This window comes from Cygnus atratus, chromosome Z (genome assembly GCF_013377495.2).
Source record: "Cygnus atratus isolate AKBS03 ecotype Queensland, Australia chromosome Z, CAtr_DNAZoo_HiC_assembly, whole genome shotgun sequence".
Taxonomy (NCBI): domain Eukaryota; kingdom Metazoa; phylum Chordata; class Aves; order Anseriformes; family Anatidae; genus Cygnus; species Cygnus atratus.
Genome location: NC_066396.1, coordinates 43,483,136 through 43,506,302, shown reverse-complemented (window position 1 = coordinate 43,506,302; position 23,167 = coordinate 43,483,136). Strand labels below are relative to the sequence as shown.

At 40.0% G+C, this 23,167-nt stretch overlaps 1 protein-coding gene across 4 annotated transcripts in view; it reads right to left on the bottom strand.

Annotated features, from left to right (window-relative positions):
- Nucleotides 1-23,167, bottom strand: part of NTRK2 (neurotrophic receptor tyrosine kinase 2) — a 206,086-nt gene that overhangs the window by 48,889 nt on the left and 134,030 nt on the right. For all 4 annotated transcript variants that reach the window (XM_035565266.1, XM_035565267.2, XM_050716441.1 and 1 more), the window contains one exon: nt 847-977. In XM_035565266.1, the coding sequence (XP_035421159.1) occupies nt 847-977 (131 nt within the window). The remainder of the gene's footprint in view (nt 1-846; nt 978-23,167) is intronic.

Here is a 23,167-nt window from a genome sequence, read left to right as displayed (position 1 = left end):
CCCAAATTCTAAATGTGTATTCACCCTGCATTTAATGAGATACCTCAAACGTTGAACACCTCGTTCAGCTTTCAGCAGAACAACAGATGGAGATAGGAGATTGTTGCCAGGGAGACTTTGCAAGCTCTTTGAGTGTAGTATCACTGATAATGTCTTCTAGTGTACATCCATAGCTGATGGTGATGACCAACCCTTAGGCCTTCCATTTTGGGGGACTAAAAGGTTTGCTACCATGAAGCATGTTCAGTGTACAAACCCAAGACCATGCTGGAAATTTCCCTTCTATTTTGGACTGTGTTTTGGAAGGGCTGACTGGAGCTGTATAATCAAGAATCACTCCTCCAGGTCTGAAATATCATGACTTCTGGATTTCCATATAGACAGTGTTTAACAGCACATGAAAATATTATCCACAATTTTGTGATTAATATAGCTGCCAGGAATGTTATGACCATTAACCACAGATAATTCAATTGGCCAATTAAGAGAATCACACAATCATGAAAAAAAAAAAAAGCCTTATTTGACTGGCAATTGCACACATAACCTATGCACTTAGCTGGTTATACATTATTTTGTTAGTCACATGCATTTTCAATGGCCTAGGCTTTATCTTTCACTAGTCATATTTTAAATAGATCAGAAAACATTTTACCCCTTTGTAACACTGTTTTCCCCCTTTTCCTTATGAAATTCAGCTCTCATTTTATAATCCACAGCAAGCTCACATATCACATTCTCTTAACACCCCATTAGCCTTGTGAACCCTTCCACACGATCATTTACAAATAAAATAGCATTAGTTGCAACTACTGTATTAATGATTGAAACCCTAGACTCTTTTACCTTCACTGCCACCAAGATCTTGTCCTGCTCTGGACAGAGGTTGTAGCATTCTGCCAGAAAGACTTTCCCAAAGGCTCCTTCACCAAGTTCTCTTTTAAGAACAATATTGTGGCGCTTGATGTGCTGAACAACTGCAAAGAAAAGACAAAAAGGAGGAAAAAGTGAGCTGCAAGGCCTGGATGGGACAGGGTCCATGCTTCCAGCCACTTGGAGATGGGTTTGCCTGCAGAGCACGGTGTACATGGTAAAAAGAATCAAAGCACCCATATGTGATTCATTAGTGCCTTGCCCCCCAAAAAATTGAGTTATAAATATATTTATATTTGGAGAGTAGTCCATTTGCTGGATAAGAAGACATGGAATTAAGAATCACCTGGGAAAAGGCTATCTATCATCATGTTTTGATGACTGCTGTAGAGCATACTTAAAAATGAATGCTGTTGCAATTTAAGGAAAAAAAAAAGAAAAAAAAAAAAGAAACAGAATAAGAAAACACGAGCAACCTTTCTCATATCACTTCTATTTTTGTACCTCTAACAATAGCTGAACTGTCTTGTCCAGAGACAAAAATGTTTGGAAGAAAAAGTTTTAAAATTAACCTAATCCAGGAAAACAAAATGTGCCCTCTTTCAACTAGATTCAACTTGCTCTCTGGTTCCCTTATCACTTGTTCATCTGCTTTCCCTCTGTGAGCTATATTGCAGTTACCTTAAGATAGAAATTTAATTCTTACAAACATGATTTACAATATTGCTCTGAAGTAAAAGAAATAAAAGATAGACTTTAGTCTTTAGCTTTAGCTTTAGTCAGTGTCATGGACAGAGACTTAGCTGAATTGCTGCCCAGAAGCAATTGATTCAGACATTAAAATCCTTGAGCATTTTTGTTCATCTCATTTTATGTTCTCCTTTCAGTGCAAGCTTCCATTAAAAGATTTAATATTTAAAAGACTATACCAAATTTTGTACAATGCACCATCAATTTGCAATGTTCTACCTAAATAAAGCAGCTGCAAGGTCAGTTTAACTGGCCAACTCAACAGGGTGGACTGCTTGTGTTGCTGAAATTGTACAAAACAGCCAGTATCTACTGGCACATTTAACCTAAGAGCATTTAGCTGCTTTTGCAAACACTGAAATTCAATCCTGCTCAGACAGAGCCTATTTGCAACTTAAATCTGAAATGCAATGGGCTAAAGAGTGTTGCATAGGCATCAGGCTGCCTTCTGCCAAGATACAAATCTCCACTGGACCACTTAGCTGCAGGGACAAGGGCTGAACCCTGTCAACAATCTGGGATATATTCAGACACAGCCCACCCCCTGGCTCCATGCTTGGCCACATGCTTGTTCCAAACCGAGTGACCATTAACTTAGAAACTACCTTACCCCCATTACTGGGGGTGGAAAATGGAGTCCTGCTAACATCAGCAGTGAAAGGTGCTGATAGCAGTGCTAACATCATCAGACAAAAGGACAGTGCTTGTCCCCACTGCCATCGCCAGCGTTTGGAGAGTGGGCCCACAGTCTGTGAGAGGGAAATCCCCACATCCCCCGCCCCCAGCTGTGGAGGACACCCAAGAGCACATAAGTACACGTTGCAGCAGTGGGCACGCATGAGGGGAGCCTGGTGCTGAAGCAGTGCAACAATTGCTTGGCTCTCTCCCCACACCCAGGCCCCTTTTGCCCACCTGGGGACTGCAAGGCCCTTGGGCAGCCGTGCCTATGCCTGGCTGCTGTGAGGGGATCCAGTCACCATCAGACCGGGCCTGCTGAGCCTGAGGTGATGGCAGCCTGGACGCTGTGTGGGACCAAGAGCAGAGACATTCAGCTCCCTGGTACCAGCGTCATCACCTTAAAATGCCCACAAACCCCATCAGCTTTTGTAGCAGAGAACAGGGCTGAAGTCCTGCCCTATTGGAGTCAGCAAACCCCACATCTAAAGGGGGGGGCTTTCACTTTGCTGTCATTGCTGCTACCAGAGACCTGGTAGTGACCACAGCCAACTTCCTGAGCACTGATTGCGTCCTCTTCACTCTGAACACCAAACACTATTGATGTGTGCCCTGGAAGTAAGAAGACTTTTTACCATGTTCCTGGAGGATTGCACAAACAATGGAGTAAAAATAAATAAGACATGTATCAAGTATTTCCCTATAGTATACTTACATCTGCTGCTACATGCTCTGATATAAATCAAGCATTTGAATAAACAACCTGTCCCATACCAAACTGTCAAAAGCAAAACACTGCAAGCCACAGAAGAGCTCTGCACAGAGTATGTTTGCAACTTGTTATGCTCTATCCTTTCTGTTACCTTTCTAAGCTGAGCAGAGTCGCTAAACAAATAAAAAATGACAGTAAATGTGACTAAATACATTCAGATTAAATACAAGAACAATGTAAGTAAATCAAACACATATGATGTGACAGAAATATGAGCTAAGGAAAAAATCCGTTTAGCACACTCAGGGCCCCGGACACCATACTGACACCATATTCAGTAGGAGGAGATTCCAGCAGGAGATACACTGAAAAATGCAAGTCAAAATCTGCTTTCAGTTAATATCAGGATAAAGCCAATTAACTCTATAGAAGTCCAAGAGATTATCCTGGATTTACATTGAAGAAACAAAGCATGATTTGGCCAAAGAGGTGGCATAACTGAATTACCAAAGAAGTGGTCTCATAACATTGTCTCACAGGCAAAGATACACAAATATTCAAAGGGTGGTTATGTATTTGCCTCCTTTTGACTCTAAATGGTGATTGCCCTTGAGCTGCCATTTGTGCTTTTAAAAGCATGTCATCCCTGGTTTAAAAGATCTTGTTTGATTACTGTAAAAAATATGTTACATTAAGCTAAGAGCTAAGTCAAGTTGAAACACTTAAGAGAAAAATGAAACCTAAAATATGAAGTGAGACTGAGCAAACTAAACAGGGGTAAATGCTGAATAGAAGCTGTGGTGTTAAATAATATCCATGAAAACCCTGCCCGTAGAAGCACAGGGCTCTCCTGGATGACTGCAAGGAACAGGCTGGTAACAAGAAAGTGGACTGCAGAAAAGGATTTTCTTCTCATCTTGTGATCCCAGAGGCCCTCCACCAAGACAGCTGGACTGACAGTATTTCATACACTAACGAACAGCATGTCACATTGTCAGTGATGCATTGAGGCCTTATCCTGTAAACACTATCTGCAGGCATGGGATTTCACTCCAAGGTAACCTACCTTTGATGGTGAGGCTGAACAAAGGGGATCACTGCACATTCTGCAATGGGTTCCAAGAAAAACAGGCAGCTCAGGATCACCTCACCACATTGTATTCACTGAGCTGGATGTGACTGATTTTGGGCATGGACAGCAGGACGCTCAGAAGCACAAATTATTAGAGTTTCTGCACGTAATTAAAAAATAAAACGCTGTGACAGAGTGAAAGTGTTTCCCCCTTGGTCACAAACAATACGTCTGAACATTTTACCACGACATGTGACCATTACACCATCTAAGATAACCTTCTGCACAGCATGGAGCATAATACTGATTTAAATGACTTGTGCTTGGCAGGAAAATACCTCCTGAAAGGAGCTGTGTCAGTCTTTATTTGGAAGTCTGAGCTATTCTCTTGCCCTAATGTGTAATCATTTTCATTGCTAATAAAACTGCAGGCTTTCTTCTTTTCTCTTTTAATTTTTAGCTTGTCTGGCTTGCATCTTTCTTCCTTGGGTTTTAGTAGATTTCCTCTGCTAGCTCAAGCACCCTTTTAAGGTCTGGTGCAAAATACACATAATCAACATCATTCTTGCTATCGGTAAAGCAAAGCCATGGAAGCCCATTGCAGCCCATTTTGTCTAGTTTGCCTGTCACTTTTTGTGTCTCTTCTGTGGAAAAATATTCAATATCCTTTAAAAAATGTAGTTGTTTCCAGTTGTTTTTCCAACTGGAAGTCACATCACTCTCTACCCCAGGTTGTGATATAAGCATAGAATCGGCTCCCTATACCCCTGCACATCCAAAGATCACACTAATCCTTTTAAGGCTAGTTTTACTAAAAAGCACAAAATTTACATACATACACATGAACATGTGGCATTCATGAGTGTCTCACCATGTGAACACCTTACCCAATTACAGTATTACAAATGCTGCAAATTTCGGTTATGTTCTCACATACCTTATGGAAACAACAGAGCACAGGAGAGATCTCTGTACTTACAGAGAGGCTAAATCACAGGGACTTTCTGTCTGATGGACAGTAAGAGCCACAGCAATCAAGCTCCATCCTTACTGCTCACTGAACTGCCAACACTAAAAGACTCTGTTGTGTTGCATACCCACTTAAATTATCTTCTAAGTCTCCTTTCCAGGGTACTGTTTAAAATTTTGCTAGTGGTACACACGTGGAAGATTCTGATGAAATGTGTTTTACCAGGAGTCTAGAGAAGAGAATGAGGATCTTCAAGATGTCAAATAAGCAGACAAGGTAATATTATAGACAAATTTACAGTTGCATAAGAAAAAGCAGCAGCAGGTAAGACTCAGCTTATGATGTGACATGAGTTGTCACAGAAAGACATTTTGCAAAGTTTCTTCATTATCTTCTTCCATTATTTCTCTTGCAATCACTAAGACTCAGCTATTTCTAAGATCTTGCTAGAAAAAAAAATAGGTGTAAATGGCTGAGTGATTGCTCAGATAGTATACCAAATTTGTACAGCATTTGTCATTCACATAAAAGGTAGGGTGGAATTTCAGAGAGAATCACATAGCAGGAGGATACAAAATCACTACAAACAGCAGACAGCAAGTCTAGCCCAATGACCTTCAAATCCTGCAGCAGCATCAGTGGCAGCAGCTCTACAGTCCTGCATGCTACTGACAGAGTAGAAATTCTGGCACACTAAGATATACACTCTCTAACATGGCAATAATATGGCAGCAACAAAACCCACCAACTTTATAGAAACAAATAAATCGCACAATATTAACAAAACTTGCTTGTCAGAGTTGCCTGGATGCAGAAATAGGTCAGCTCAGTTCTGAGAGTATATTTCTGATTATTTGATGTGTTCATCCCATACAACATTTATTACTTATTATTCTATATAAATTTTTGTGTAGTGATACTGTTGTTTAATTTTTACCATAGAGCAGCAACAAATCCTCATGCAAGACTGGTGCCTTGTTCTTGTAAGTGCACATAAGGAAGCAGTCTGTTTTCAGGTTATAGTGCACACTTGAGACACCTCTTTCATTGGATTAAAATAAGCCAACAGAAAACCTGCTCCTTGGGTATTCTACTCCAAATCAGAGGTACTGGTACGGGATATAGAAGACAGAACACAAATGATCCACAAAAGAACTACTAGGTCAGAGAGACACTCAGGCCTTTTTACGTTATCAGTACAAGTATGGCTTCTGAATCAATCTGAGTGTCTATCAGTGACTTCTCTGATTTTTCACAGGCATCAGACTATACAAGGGGCCCTGAAGGAGATGTTTAATGGACAAGCTGAAGAAGGCACCTCCATGGGCCTAGGTCTTCCTGAAAGAAGAACTGGAGGTGTTTTATGAAAAATAAGTACTCACCAGAATGGCATAATTCCCAGGGACTTCCCAGCTGTCAAGAGCTACATCCGGTGATAAACCTGATAAATCTGTGACTTCCACAGCTTTGCCTTTCATTTGCTTTGTTTACAATTTAAATCCTCACAGGATCTCTACTTTGAACTCCAGAGCTTCCATTGTCTTGACGGGGAATTAGGTTTCCCTTTGTGATACAGCACTGCAGCTCCTGGGAAGGTGCCCTGGCAACAGTCCTTCCCAGGGCAGGTGGGGCACCGCAGATCTTGTGCACTGAACACTCACTTTGTTTTAACTGACATGGCCCTTCTCTGGCTGAAACTCAAGGGTTTGCTGGATTTTGCGGGTATATATGTGATTTGTGGTCAAGATCTTATTTTCTTGTTTGGCCAAGGTCTTCTCAGTGTCCTACAGATAGGCATATTGCCACTCTCAATTACATCCTTATAATCAAATAAAAACTACTCCATAATAAGTTATAATAACAATGCTAACATAGTTTTAAATACATGAGTTTTATGAGCTAATTTCACCCTACAGGAAAACAAGAATTATGAAGTTGAGTGAATTTTTCCAGGCATTAATTTTACCTTGCATACACAAACAAGGCCCTCAAGCCTTAGTAATCTGAAATTGTTTTTGATTTCAATGATAAATATGTCCTAAACAGGGACTTGTCCTGTGATGTGCTAAAAAAAAATTGGGGATATATCAGAATAACTGAAAGCTGAATTTAGCTGACTACATTCAAAGTAGACAGTAGATATTATTCACTTTGTTTTCTCTCTGTATGCTGCTTCCTGCTTAGCAACAGGTTTTCAGCACTGTGCTGCAAATCAGCTATAAGTAGAAAGCTGTTGCATTTTTGACCAAACTTTGCCTCTGCAGATGTGCATACACTTAATTCGTAAGTGCCAATCTCCATGCACTTCTTCCAAATGGTTACTGAGTTCAAAACTTGAAGCCTTTGTGCATGAGTTGCAGTACAAAACATCTGCTAGTATTATTTTATTATGGCAAATCTGGTCCGTCTTATATGTCTAAGTAAACTGGAAACAATGATGTCACCACCACCACCCTTCTCTTAGCTCAGACCAGGAAATCCTTTCCCTCAGCATGACACTAATCTTTATGGAACTTCTGTGCCACAGAAACAGAAGGACTCAGGAAAGGATGGGGAATTAACATGGAAGAATATCTCTAGATGCTTGCAGGGGAGAAGGGCTAATAAACATTCTGCCTTCAGAGCATTAACTCTTTTTCTACCTTTTTTCAGAAACCAGCATAGTCAGAAAAGCATCCCAGGATGCCAGTCTGAGAAGTAGGACCTGAAAGAAACATCATACATTCAGAGACTGAGCCATATTCAAGCTTTGCCTAAGTGGATATAGAGGTGCAGTTAAAAGAAGATGACCCATTCTTGATGTAGGCTTCTCTGCTTTACTTTTTCTCTTCTTATTTTAGAAGGAAAAGAAATCAGGAAAAGAAATTATACTGCCTGAAAACCCTGCACAATGGGTGAGATGAGCAGAACCATCTTAAAAGCTGAACAGAGCTGGGAAAGAAGTTATTTCCTCTTACAGATGTTTTGTCCTTCAGTGGTTCTTCATCCTTCCCTGGTGAGGCATTTGTTGTTCTGCTTTCTTTCACTGACAAGCTGGTACTCCTCTTTTCTGGGGTGTGCCATCTACAAAGGATTACTCCCCAAATAGCTTTCTCTCCTTGGCCTCTGTTACAGTTTCAGGATCCCAGTGCTTACTGATAACAAAGGCATTTGTAGCTAGCAGTGTATACATGCATAGTACACCCAGAAAATTTATCTTTACTGCTGGGCTATGCCAGACAACTCTGCTACAGCCACTAAACAGTCAAAAGATTATTACATTGAAATAGCTTCAAACAGAAGCCCTACAAATTCCCAAATGAAGTCACCAAGGGTTTACAAGACACAACGTGCTTAGGGTTTTTCAGGACCAGGTCCTCAACAACTGCAAAGAAAATATCACATTTCTTTTGTCTTGTTGCACACTAAATGGGAAAAAATAGTGCTCTGTTTCCATGCAAATGCAGCATGTTTCATTTTTCAGACTTACAAGACCTACCTACCATAGACCATACACTATCTCCTCTGCTTACCTGGCTCCTCCATTTTGTATCCTCTGAAAGGCTGAGACTGTAAAGTGCATTTTCATTGTATGATAACAACACAACCATTCTGTATGTAGAAGTCATGAGGTTTTTACAGCCTGTATGATGTCTCGTCATTCTCCAGGGTCGGAAAACCTCTCCAAATCCTTGGGATGGATAAGAATAAGACTGTGGCATGCCTCTTGCATTAAGCTTTGCTAAAATTGACAGTGGTGCTCCTACTTGGAACTACTCTGCAAATTACACTAAGCAATAGCCCAGCAGGATGTGAAAACACTTCAAAACCTCTTTCAATAGCAGTAGGATAGGTGCCTATTCTAATTGTCCTGGTGGAAAACCCAAACTGCCTCATGGTTACAGTGAGAAAAGAAAAGATGTCTTGACACTGGGAACAGTAAGATTTCCCAGATAATTTCTCTTGAAAAAAAAAAAAAAAAAAAGTTATATTTTCTTTCCTCCCCTCTTGGATCTGCATGTTATTTTTTTCTAATATGAAAGCTAGCAAATCTAACTAACAGGTCCAGCAGAGAATATGAGAAGTCTTCTTCCATTCACTTGAGCTCTGGATATTGTTATCTGTCAGCTGAAATAACATTTTCCTACATTTCAGACAAATAAGAAAGAGTCCTCCTTCTTTGTTAAAATAAGTTTGATGAGGGAGCAAAGTCTCCTCTACACAGCCTCTTGCAAACAGCCTGCCCAACATAGAACCCATTGCCCTGTTAGCAGATCCGAGGCAGTCTTATGCTCTGCACATCCCTGTAGCTGCAGACAGACAGGCACCAGTCATCCAGTCAGAACGCGTCCCCTCCGTCCAGCCAGCAATCCAATCACAAATAGGTAGGGGACATAAAATAGGAGCAGTGAGTGCCACGGTTTCACTACAGCCAACAGGTAAACAGGTTTGCTTCTCAGCAAAGCTCCCTTCAGACAGCTGCTTAAATAAGAACTCTGTAAATTTTGACAAAATTGTATACATTCCCTCCCACATATCAACGAAACTTTATTTTAGAGACAGAAAATGAACACAGATGCAATAACCAAACAGCAACTATGTGATACATCCGAAGCTAATGAAAAACAAAGACCTGTACTCCTTTAGGGTAACAACAGCTTCCTAAAGGATCTAGTATGTTAATGAACTGTCAGAGCCCCAGTACCAACAGCAACAGCACACTCAAACATCCACTAAATGGGATCTTTCAAAGCTGTGGCCCATGAAGAGGCTGAGGACAAGTTCACTCTCTGCCATTATGCTTTCAGCACCTAAAAGCATCTTGTTTTTGAGTTGATAATTACAGTGTGCTGAGCCAAGCAGCTGTCACTAAGGAACAAGAGCTGCCCAAATGCAGCAAAATGCATAGAAGTTTACTGGCTGATTTATCACACAATAATGAACTCAGTTACAGCTTTTTTCTGTCTTTTACTTCCATGCATCAAGAGGGAGGAGAAGAAGAAAAAATAGAAAAAGAAAAAGAAAAAGAAAAAAAAAGAGGAAAGGGAGGAAGAAAGAGCTTTGAACATTTTGTTCCAGTCAGTTTCCAAGAAAGAGAAAAACACCAGGCGAGATTCAATTGAAGGATGCCCTCCCACAACCCACTGTTGCTGGAGAAGTAGCCACTGGGCAGATACCCGAGACATGTATTTCCCAAAGCACACAGACCCAGCCTTTGCAGAGATGTGAACTTTTGCTGATGGCAGCACACACACATAGCAGGGGAAACAAGAAGAAGAACAGCAGAAATGGCTGAATGAACTTTATTCAGGATCTGACACATTATGTCAGTATAATGAACATGACCTACGGAAGAGTGTTACACTCATAAGCAGACTGAGTTGGCAATGCTGACCAATTAGTACCAGTTAATTTTGCGATGATAGGTAGTACACATGCATGATATTCTATAAAAGCTGAATACGTGTCATCATAAATCAAACACTCTTTTCCCCCTGTGCTCTTTATTCTTGGAAAGTACTTACAGTTGAATCTTCTGCAATACTTGTTTGCTGAAGTGAATGCAAATGTTAATTCCGTGGGCCTCTGCTAGAAACAAAAAATGTTTTGGCCAGAGAAGTTCTTTTCTCACTTAGCATCTATGTGACTATTGCTTTTTTTTAAAAAAAAAGAAAAAAAAAAGAAAAACAAGTCTGTTTTATTTCAACTACCATACACCACAATATTACAGCACAGTTTAGAGAAACTGTAGTCTGCACAGGAAGAAGATAGGAAAAATGTAGTTTTTTTTTTTTTTTTTCTCCTGTTCCTTCTGAATTTCATGTTCTCTCACTGAGCAGTAAGTGCCACTGCCTACATATTCATTTACTCGGAAAACATTTTGAGCAGCAGTAACCAACAAAAATGGCTGCTACATTTGTTCAGCTGTAATGGTAGAATACCTCACATGCTTATCAGTAAAGGAAGTATTAAAAATGACCATCATTTTCACTGTCACTAGTCAAACAGCTGGATTTTTCTCTCTAGTTGCTCAGAACTGGCACTTGCAGCTAAGGAAACAGGTGTTGTCCGTCGTTATCATGCTGTCTGTACTAAAATAAAACACTGAGAGGCGTGAGTTACTGCTCAGCCCTGTAGATGAGATGTCACCAGGGTAGATTAACAGACTAGTTCACAACCACTGTTGATTAACTATTGCCTCTTGCTAGACAACCTCCAGCAGGAGGCTGAATAAAGTTTTGCTTTTAAGAAGGACTTGGTGTTAAGCCAGTTAAAGCTACTGGGCCTTTTGGTAGTCCAGAATCCACAAAATGGTCCAAATGCAATTTCCAGGATACTGTCTTTCTAGTCTGCCCTTCTGATCAGAATTTTAGAGAAAAGAGGAAGGGTCAGAAGCTAACATGATCAGGTATAAACCACTTCCAAGATTTAGTGGGTAGTTTTTCCAGCATTTTCCCTTATACAGCTCACAACTAACTTACAGGGAAGTATGGTGTTTTCACCATTGCTTCTGTCGCATTTATTCTTCCCTTTTAACTCTCTCTTCATTATGAGAATTCAGCCACATGTTCCAAAAATATAACAAGCTCTAACTGCAAAAATAACCATACTGATTTGCATTTTCCCTTACAGAGAAACTACAGAGAGGCAACATTGTTTATTTCTGAGACCTAGACAGACATACAGAGATGGAAAGGTATTTGTCATCAGGACTTCAACAAACAACTTTTATGATGCTCCTTCTGAGTGAATCCCTTCATCACTGTTTTCCTCATCTAGAAAATAAGGCCAGAATTGTCTAGATGTCTTGTAATAGGTCTTTGTTTGTTTGTTGGCTCTTTTTGTTTGTTTTTAAGATTAATTGCTTTCTATTTGGGCTGTGTCACAAAGCTATAAAGTGCTTTACATTCATCAAAGTTCTTATTTGGTGTATTTTGATAACAATGGTCCAAACTCCTCACTGTCATCTTAATTTCCAAATCTGAAGAAAAGACTCTTCAGATGTGCATTTGACCTCCTTATAGTTTAAGTATATTAAAACATAGTCAAAAATAAGAGCAACTGAAAAAAAAATACATTCATGAAAAGGATTTTACAACAGCTCTATTTCCCTTCCACCGTCTTCATTGTTACCTTTTATGCCATGAAATTAATCCTGCTTTCACCCACAAAATGGAAACTGGGAAACTCAGTGGATCATTCTAGTTTAACAGTCACAAAAAGAAGCTGCTGAAGAAAGCAATTAAGAAACCCACAACACCCTCTAATTAAAAACAAAACAAAAGAAAACCAAAAGAAGAACAACAGAAACAAATGACACACCATGAATGGAAGAAAATATGTGATGTCTGCTGCTCAGTTAACTGCCCTAATTCCTTGCTTACTCCAGTCTGTATGTCGTTAGTTTAGTCTTTTATGTGCTATCCCACATAAAAATAAACAGGCCCTCAGGGATTAACAGACCACAACCAGCACTTCAAAACTACTTGCTGCAGCTTCCTTTCCACACCTTCATAAATGTAAACAAATCAAGGTTTCTGAACAGGAGCTACTGAAATGCTTTTCCTTCATATTGTGCCAAACAGGCATCAGAAATGCCAGTTGTGTAGATCAGGGAAAATGGCAAGTTGCATCTTACTAAGGGCTATTCTGGCTAAGCATCCAAATACTATCATTGGGGAAAAAATATTTTTAAATCCAGAGCATTTTAAAAAGTATTTTTGATTATAATTAGCCCAGTTGTAAGTTAGTTGCAATAGCTGGGGGCAAGTGGTTAGAGAACCTGCATTATCCCTGCTATTGCACAAAGTACTGTGATTTCACATATGGGCCATGGTGAAAGCTGTAGTTAAGAACAGTCATAATGACTTCTGCTTCAGTACACAGTTTTTAGTTCAAGCTCAGCTCTACAGGACTCCTATTCAACTTGCTCAAATCAATGACAGGCTTGCCACTGCCATCAAGGGGAACCTGAAGCATGCACTCTCACAGAAAAGAGGTACATCTTGCCTCAGAAACACCATCCTTCTAATTGGACAGGTAGGAACATGAATGTAAAGACAGTACATACATAACAAATTTGCTGCATGATGCAGCTTCCACCCAGTAATTTGTATCTGCATATACAGTAGAGAGGAGGATCATTCACATCATGGAGTTTATTGTCTCCAGTGAGAAGTGCAAGCCTGAATTGCTCATGGGCACAACTCAGAGACTACGTATGGGCACAGTGAAGATAAACTCTGAAAAAAGAGAAGGAAGATGACTAGACTGCTCTAGCTCAAAAGAAAGGGAATCTTCAGACCTCAGCTTATTAGTAGTACTAATCGAATTTCCTCCCGTTTTTGCACTTAGGCATTTTAGGCCCTGTTAATTTAGATTTGTTCATCCTGAACAGCCTGTTACAGCTGCTCAGGAACAAGCCAAACATCTGCCCTGCAAAGACTTCTCTTAGATACTTCATACAACATTTTGATAAAATGCTGTTCCTAGTACAGCAAGAGTTTGTCTGTATCCAAACCAATGTCACTTGTTTCCGTACAGCGATTCTTTTCTGTTACCCTAGACAATCTTATTTGGGATATGCTCAGAAAAAAAAAAAAAACAGACAAACTTTTGCTGGCTTATTTATCACTACTTAGTGACTCAGCTTTATTTTGATGCTATGTATGGCACAGCTGCCAGCCTGTTGGAAATATTTCTGCATCCCATTTGGTTAGTGATCCTACAATTTCAAAAGCTTGTGATCTTGTATGGAAGTTTGCAGATGTAGTTCCCTCACCCTCCCCAGCTATAGCATGACAATACATGCCAGAACACAGGCTCTGGCACAGACTTTGGAGACGGATGTGGAAAGGTTACACAATTTTGCAATAAATTCATTATGATCAAGCAGCACCAGTTAAAGCAATCACTCTCCTGGCCAAAGAAATAAATAAGGAAAAGAAAAAAAAAAAAACAACCAAGTCTTCGCTTTTCTGATGTCCTGTTGCATCAAAGCACAGGTTGCAACAAGCAGAGAAAGTGTAATGTGCTTCAACGTCTTTGTCAGTTGCTATGGTACAGTTTCTTATGGAAAATTCCTTGTTCTGCGTGATGTTTTTCCTGCCTCATTTGGGATGGCAGAACCGTTCCTTGTGTCACCTGAGAAACCGGGCTGTCAGTTTCCACCTATTGGTGAGAAAGAAACTCATCAACAGCAGAACTCAATGGAAAATTCCTCGGGCAGACGTGTCTGCGCTGGAGGCCAACATTACACTGGGGAGGAAAGGTCAGGAGCCGAGGGGGCCACGCTGCCACACAGGACATCTGGCTTCCACTTCAGGGTTGGCCACAGATTTCCTGCGTGAGCTGGGGCAAGGCATTAAACCTCTGGGACTGCCCACTCTCTGGCCAGTGCACAGGGGCCCCAGGTCTGCAGCCAGCCCACAGACCAACCAACTAGAGGCAGGGTATGGGAGCCTCAGCCCAAAAGCTCTTCAGACAGGGATTATTTGAGGCTGCGGAGTCCCACAGTGCTTTGCACAATGAAGTCTTGTTTGGGCCTCAGAGCTCTAAAGTAATGTATGCAAATAATAACGGATAATTGCATCGTTCTCTGTCTCTTAAGGAAAAATAGCAATACAAGCAAGGTGGGAAAACTCCGGTGTTGTTGTATATAGCCAAGCAGGAAAAAACATTTGGCTTTTAGGGGAGATCTGCAATCTATTTTCTGCACAGATTATACCAGAAATTGCCAGAAACACAGTATAAATATGGTATTATAGCATCACACTGGTGATACAAAGCAATCAGGAACAGGGTTTTTTTCACTAGGGGAATTTCTTTTATAGATTAGTTGGAAGTAAACCGATTTTAATGTGATATTTTTCCTGCTGGAATGTTTCTCCTTCCAATCAAAAAATAATTAAATTCCACCACTTTTGATTCATGACAAAACCACAGCATGGTTAAAATAAAGAGTGTTAACATTTTAATGCAGTTGAATACCTGCTGTACTCCAGAACAGCAAAATTCCCCTGGGCTCCCTATGGTGATAAGAAGAGCTTTTGACCCCTCTGAGGAAATGGGTTTTGAAAAAAAAAATGTGTAAGTGCTTGAAAAGAGACTCCTTCACTAACTTCTGTCATGAGAATGAAGAGCATTCAAGATGTGACAATGCAATTGCACTCTATGGGACAAATTTTCTGTTGGCGCCAATATTTAAAGCTCCATTGACTTCAGTGGAGTTTCACCTTTTAATCCAAGAAGGTTCAGACTAGTTGGATATCTCTTTCAGTTACATACAACCATTTTTCTCTTTTAGAGTCCTTCCCTCTCCCAGATGATTTCAACATGAAAATTAATGAAAACACATGTAAGAATGAAACATACATGCTAAATATTAATTGCATATGTCAGAACATGCAAAATTTCGATTCCCACAGCACTGACTTCAGCATAAAGCAAATCAAAAAACTTGACTGAAAAATTTCAAAGGGCATAAAATAAAGTTTCAAAGACTCGGCAACAGGAAAATGATGATTTTGAGTTACCTTTGTGGCTTTCTAAAATAATCAAATTTAACATTGAAAGTGAAAAAAATGTTTATTTTGCCACAAAAGGAGATCAAAAAAGCTTAAAAACAATCTTGAAATATTTACCAAAAAAAAATTTGTATTTTAATACATCAAATTATTTCAATTTTATTGATGGTGCACAGTTTTCCCATTTCAAACTTTCAGCTTGAAACAAAACTGAATCAAGTGCCCTTAGCTTTAACTTTCATTCTGCTTTTAAAGTAGAAAGTAATTTTGAAATGCTGAAATCTCACATGGGAGGAAAATTCTATTTTTGAACAGCTTTACCTCTGTACATTTAAAATCTCAGCTATTACCACGCTTTAGTATGGAGCTTTGGAGTAAGAGGAGATATACCAAAGATGGAATAATTCAATAAAGGTTGGATTATTCTGGTTGTACAGCACAGAAATGGTTCTTCTACATGTTCTTCCTCTCTGACTTAGCATTACAGTGGAGGAACCAGTCATTCAAGCTATCACTGGACAAAGAACTGTATGCCAATCTCATATAGAATCCTATGCAGGATGTCAGCTCATCAGCTCGTTGCTCCACTGATCTTTTTTTTTTTTTTTCCTCGTTCTTATCCAGAATTTATCAACTTTCACTTCCAAGAAACTTACTCAGCAAAAGTCATGGGCAAGTGGAGGAAACAATGTGGAGAACGGAAGTCAAAACTAAGGTTTAAGCACGGCAAAGTTATATGCAAGTTCTAATGAACATACAGAATTTTGAACCAGAACCCAAGATTTGAATACAGGTGACTTTTGATAAGCTTTACATCCTGATCTCAATGCGATGACATGAAAGTCATAGCTCAGAAAATCTCTCCAAGACTGAACAAAATGATAGTCATCAAAGAAAAATTCTGCAATTTAATTCCTATGGTACTGAGATTAGTTGTCAATTTACAAGTCCTTCAGAAGAGCAAAAGCTTTGCATGCAGAAGTCATTTTTGTGCTAGAACCCACCATCAGAACTATAATGGACAACCTCATCTTCAGTGAGGTAGGTGCTTTTACATGATTATTCGTAACACAAAGAGAACCTCCAGAACTGCTCCTATAGTTTTCCACAACCAATGCAAGTCATGATATCTTTTAAATATCCATTTAATTCAAGAGTCACAAGAACTGTTCTTGCATTTCTTCTCCAACATTTCTCCTTGTATCTCCAACAGCAGAAATAGCAGCTGTGGGCTAAGGGGGAGGTGGGGGGGGTGGGGGGGGTGGGGGGCAGGAAACAGGGACAGAAATAACCAGTGACCCAGAAGAGCTTTTTGTTCTTCAGCTGTCTTGTACTCTATTGATCCTTTCTTGCTCCCTAGAGACCAGAGACATTTTATAATTATGACCATAATTAAATGCCATCAGGGATTTGAGAGGACTTCCCTCCTGAACATCCATAAATGCAATAAACATCAGTTTAAAAGCTATGAAACCAAATCAACGAAGAGTTAAAGCTGCAGATACAAGGTCCTGCCATGCTGACCTCCAGTTCTCCTGACTGAGGCCAGAGCTGAGCCTCCACAGGAGCAAGGATAAAATTCCCTTCCCAAAACAATTCAGATATTCAGTTAGTTGGCTGCTTGGATGAAATGAAAGAAAGAGGAAAAGGTGGATTAACAGATTAGCCTAGTGAAAGGCAATTAAAAAGATCCTTAATCAAAGGTGACTGCTTCTATCAAGTTGGGTATCAAAAGCAAAGCCTACTTAACCAAATCATTCTGTTCCCTGAATCCAAATCCTGCAAGTCACACTGTCAAGGAAGGAAAACCTATGTAGTGACTTTAATTCCTTGAACTTTGGAACAGTATAGCTGCAAAATATTGCCTTAATTGGAGTAAATGACCAACAGGCCTACCCTTTTGTCATTCTTATCTTTAATTTCCTTTACCTTCCCCCACCCTCTCCTTCCTTCTCTTTGTCTCAAAGAGGGAGATTTGTATTCATCATTGTCTCACAGGGTGCCACTTCTTATTGGACCCCTTTCTGATTATTGCTTAGATACATGCAAGTAGTGGGCTTCTGTACTTTCCCTGCGTTTTCCCTATTGTCTGAGCATGATTTATCTGCTTCATCTTTGTGATGTTGGTCCAGTTTTGTCCAGTCTAATGAGTTTTACTAGTAACTGTGTCTAGGACTTTATATTTATGATGACAACTGCCATAAGCAGAACAGTGGTCATCCTTAACAACATTCTTGTTGGCTTGAACAACACCTACAGATAAAAATATTTTCTCCATGTTTACAACATGAGAGGTATGCCCTGTAGCAAAGTCTGGGCATGCACAGTGAATTGTCTGCATATGGAGCAGCTGTCTGTATAAGGTAATGAGCAAAACATTGAAGTCTACAATGCACTTGTTTCATTCTATAATCTTGCTGTAAGAGTATGATGTTAAGGAACTGAGTGTATTTATATTCTTCATTTTTCAGTTTGTGGGTACAGCATGAATTTTGAAAGCCTTTACACTGTTTTTCCCTGACAACTTGCTCCACCACATTTCATTGGGTTGGAGAGGAGAGAAGAGGGTTTTTTCTTCTATGCATCAAGCCATCATCCATGGATCAGACTGAGAACTAGCTGATCTCAGAGTTTGATATACATTCACACAGATTGCACAACTTAAACAACAATGCACATCAAGAACCTCAATAATTCAAGTGTATCAGGACATAGAACTGCTTAGCTTGCACAGTATTGAACATCTTTTTAATTTGTTTAAAAACAGCAATGTCAAACCTAGTTCCAAATAAACTCTTGTCAGAAACAATGGGGTTTGTTGCCGATTTGGTTAGATAAAGCTTGTTCCATTACTGAATCTGAGATACAAAGAAAACAGTGCTCACTTGTCTTGACTCAAATGTGTTCAAATAGGCTTTTATCCCTGGATTTCTTAGCCTGATTACCCAGAGCATTTACCTGCCATGCAAAGATCCAAGTTCAGCTCAGCACTGCCACAGCTTCTGAGAATCTGCCAGCACAAAGCAGTGCAGGGAATGAGGGACAGCTCATGACTTGCAGCCACAGAGGGTTTATACCAGAGCTCGTAAATTAATATTCCCTTTTCTTATTACAAGAGCCTGAAGATCTAAAAAAGATTTAAACCCAGGATTGTTATCTTCCCTTAGACTGAATTTCCATTTAAAAATTTGCGTCTCTTTCTTAAAAAACAAAACAAAACAAAACAAAAAACTTCTAGCATCAAAGTGTGTTTCTCCAAGCAGTTTTGTTCTTATTGTTTCCCTGAATTTCTCTTGTCTTTCTGAGAGGACCACCTGAAAAAGACCTCGGTAAGACAAGAGAAATCCAGGGGACTATTCTGACGCACATTTTCTGCAGAGTGTTGAGGTACTTTTTTACTACAGGGCAGATGCTAGTTTTTCAGTTACCCAAATGTCTCCCAGCACAGCCTCTGGCTGCAGTCATGGAAGAATACAAGTTTCTAGAAACAGGTCTTGAGATGGTTTAGCTAACAGTGTGGGTTTTGACATATATGCTTGTATACAGTATGATATACCCATAAACAAAGGTCAGATAGATCATAACAAAATGTTTCTTGAAAACTTTTATGGACATTTGGATGGAATGACTGGTCTGATGAGGCCAAGAATTCACTGTAGGTGGGCAGGGCCATTTATATACGATGAAAAATAAATATTGCATGCTCAGGCAGAGTCCATCCCTAGATCAGACCAAACTAAATAAAAGTCAAAGTTTTCTCTGTACTATTTCTTTCTATTATTAAGGAAAACACCCGTAGCTTTTCTGTGCTTTTTCCATAGAAAATGTTGTAATTATTTCTTTGTATATATTCTGTCAGCAAATACAAGCTGCAAAGTCGAGACAGCAAAGCTGTCTTCTGCAAGAGCAGTGAACACCTGTGTGCTTTGTTCTGTCTTGAAACCATCCTATCTTGCAGTCAGGAAAATTTACCTGAAAATTTATCTTACAGAAATGTACAGGCTCTCCTACATATTATTTTTTTCATTGGAACACTACAAGCCGTTTAATGTTGCTGTTCATCATAGTCCTGTTTCACAGTAATAAATGGGCTTGAAAGACTCCCATTGATTTCAATGGAAAATCAATTCTTGATCAGGCCTCTCGAGAAAAGCTATCACTGAAAAAAAAAAAAGAAAGAAAAAAAAAGCTGAAACTTTTTTCTTCTTCCTCATTTGTGAAATACATACTTCATTTTGCACTGCATTTATTCCTCAGCATGGTACCATTTCAGAGTTCTCTAAAATGCTGCCTTCAAAAGGCAAAAAAAATGTAGCCTTAAAATGCAATACAAAATCTTGATAAAACTGCAAAACCAAATATCAGACAATTCCAGTAAGGAAACATGCAAAATCAGAATACGTAGTGGAACAGACTTCATGAGTTGGGAAAGAGCCACCGTGCAGCAAGATAAGGTTTCTTGGCAATAGCTGAATTCCGGTTAACTTTCAGAAGGGTTCACTATACCTGCAAAGAAAGCAAAGCCTTCCTCTCCAGCAGCAAAAGCTAAGAGAAAAAAGGAAATACATTCTTCAAGCAGGCGCACATGAATTTGAGGCTTCAGTCTGTGCTCCTATACCACATCTCCAGGGTGAGTACTGTGATTTACTGTGTCTGAAGTCATGCCTCGCTGAAAAATGCACCTAATGTCTCCTCCCAGGGTGAAGCACAAGGCTGAAAGGATTCTGCCGACATGGCTAAGTTCAGCAAAGAGCATTTCAGCATCACTGCTGATGCCTGCTGGGGCTGCCAGTGGCAGCTGAAGGGGTCCAGCTCATGAATCCAGCATCCCCTGTGGTGGCTGGAGAATTGATGCAGCTTGAAGTTGAAGGCAGCTTATACATGGGCTGGAGGCATTGAGGGATGGTGAACCTGCTTCGCAGCTGCAGAGGCACCTGGCAGTAGTCAATTCTCCAGGCACCACTGCTATTTCTGGCAAATTGAGGGAGTTTTTGGACACTGAGGGAATCAGAGACCACCACCAGCCACTGCCACCAGCGCCTGCCACACTGCAACAGCAAGGATGTCAGCAAGCAACCTGCACCTTTTAACTGCTTCTGATCCCTCTTCTCTGCCCACCCAGTCCAGAGGGTTTTGGCCACAGGAAGACAGTATGTTGAGCTGGTGGTATGTTGATGATGTCTGGGAAGCTGGCTACCACTGCTATACCACTACAGGGAACCACACAGGGAATATCTACTGGTTTACTCAGAGTTAGCATTTAAAAAGGACATCAATCTTTGTGTTGCAAAGCTTAAGCCAAACTCCAGGTGTTGGAAGATCTCGAAGAAACACACTGCTTAAGGATTATTAGACACTTATTTGATGAAGGGTTTCTAATCTATACAGAACCAGACACGTTTGGGTTCCAGAAAGTTACTACTGAGATCCACTGTAGCAATATGTCCATTCCCAAACTGTGCAGATACAGTAGGCAAAATAAGGTGAGAATTTGCCATCAACATAGACATCATGATAGCACAACTTATTTGACTCCCAGCTAAAGATACAGGACCTTTCTGCACTGCTGGTGACACATGTGAGCTTCACAGACCCAAGCACCACAAGCACATTACAAAACTGACAGTCCTGGAGGGAGTGGCCCTGTCTAACCGGGTACTTCTATTTGTAAATCAGAGGATGAAAGACTGAGTCCATAAGCTTTTGCCTTGCTTTTTACCACCCAAGAAGGAGCTTTTCAAGTTTTCCCACATGGTGTTGGTCAATGCATTTCTGTCTGGAGGCAATCCTATTGCTATTCCAGTCTCAACAGCCTCCTGAGTGGAGACTGCAAACACAGCAAAGCAGTTGCTTTTCTTCTGATGAGAATAAAACAGGGACAAGACAAATCATGTCCTCCTGCATAGGCAGTCGGAGCAAATCAGTCATGTATTGTTATTTCTTTGCCAAAGGCTGAGACTGAGGTTCTTTTGTTTCTTTTCCATTTGTTTCACCCTTTTTCTGTTCCTCCCTACTTTGTGTGGGACATGTTCCCCTTGATGGGTATTGTTTTCGGCTATTTATTTATTTATTTATTTATTTTTATTAAGGCAGCCACAGGCCTTCAAGCTGTGGGCAAAAAGAAAAAAAAATATGAGAGAACATCCTTGAAAGACAGCCTAAGAAACCAAATCTAAACAGATCCTAAGCAACACTCAGAAATGTGAGGAGCTGCGTGGGAATGGTTTCATCACGGAAATATACTAACTGGAACTGTGGCTCAAAAAAGGTATTTGTAATGGCAGTTCAAAATTATGTCAGATCTGTATTTCCCTCAAAATGATACAAATTGGAGGTCATTTGAATTTAGATTTAGCTTCTAACTATCCAGTCCTGGACACGAATAACCATACAATAGACTGTCCAATTTTCCATTCTTTCTCTACAGTGCTGTGGGGAAAAAAAACAAGGTAGGGGGAAGGAAGAGGAGGAGGAAGTGCCTTCATGAAGGGAGCTTTCCATCTCCTTAACTCTGGCTCTAAACCTTGGATACAACTGAATGCTGCTCAAGGGATTCTCTTGGAGACTGAAAGCCTTTTCCTGCACCCTGTGACCCATACAATCACTGACTTAAACAGAGTCTCCAACAAACAGATTTCAAAGGTATTGAGGTGTAAAAAGACGAGTCAATCATTTACTGGAATCGTCCAAAGTACTAAGCTGATTTAGAATCTGATTCCTACTGACTAGACTTTATATTTCCAATCTGTTCAAGGGCTTTTCAGGAAACCAGTAAGTTGTTGACTTGAATACTTTAGCACCTGAATACCTTTGAGATTCTCATTTCATGTGCCAAGCTGACATCTGAGAATGGAATTTGGATTTCCATAATGCATAAATTAAAAAATAAAATAAAATCCCTAGAGATAAGATTGGCTTTACAGAGATACACTGAAATTTAGAGAAACAGTCAATAATTGGTATGCACATACCATGTATTTTTTCTAAATGCAAACAATACTCCCATGCAATATGTTTTTAATTAAAATGTTTCTGTTTAATTGCCCCCAAAAGCTAATGCACAAGTTGTTAGCTAAAGGTATTGCACAACTTTTCATCAATAGAACTTTAACTATTTCAGACCTCATTGCAGGGTCTTGACTCCAGTCACTTGACACTTTTTCCCCTGCAGGGGTCTTATACTTCAGTCATGGTGATTTCCCAGCAATGTGCAAATAATAGTGTTTAATTATTGTGGGCGTTGATGGGCTAAAGATAAGACTTAGCGAGTGTTCACCCTATATCAGATCTGTATGCTTCTTGCCTTAAGTGACGTACTGGCCTTTGAAGAGCAATAACCCATCCTCTGTGGAATGTCCTGCTCAACTACCTGGTCAGCTGCTGAGAAATTCATACCGACCCCCACAGCCTGGGAACTGCTGTGCTCAAGGGTTGCCTCCACCCCTCAGTCACAGCCCCAGTAAGCGGAAGTCCCTTCTACATCTTTGACAAAGAGAGAAGCTGGTACTGAGAGGCCCTTTTGTTTCTGTCCAACAAACCCAAATAAAGCTAGCTTAAGGGAAAGTGAGAAAGGGAGGGCTCTAAAGATGACCATAAAGATACATTTTAGC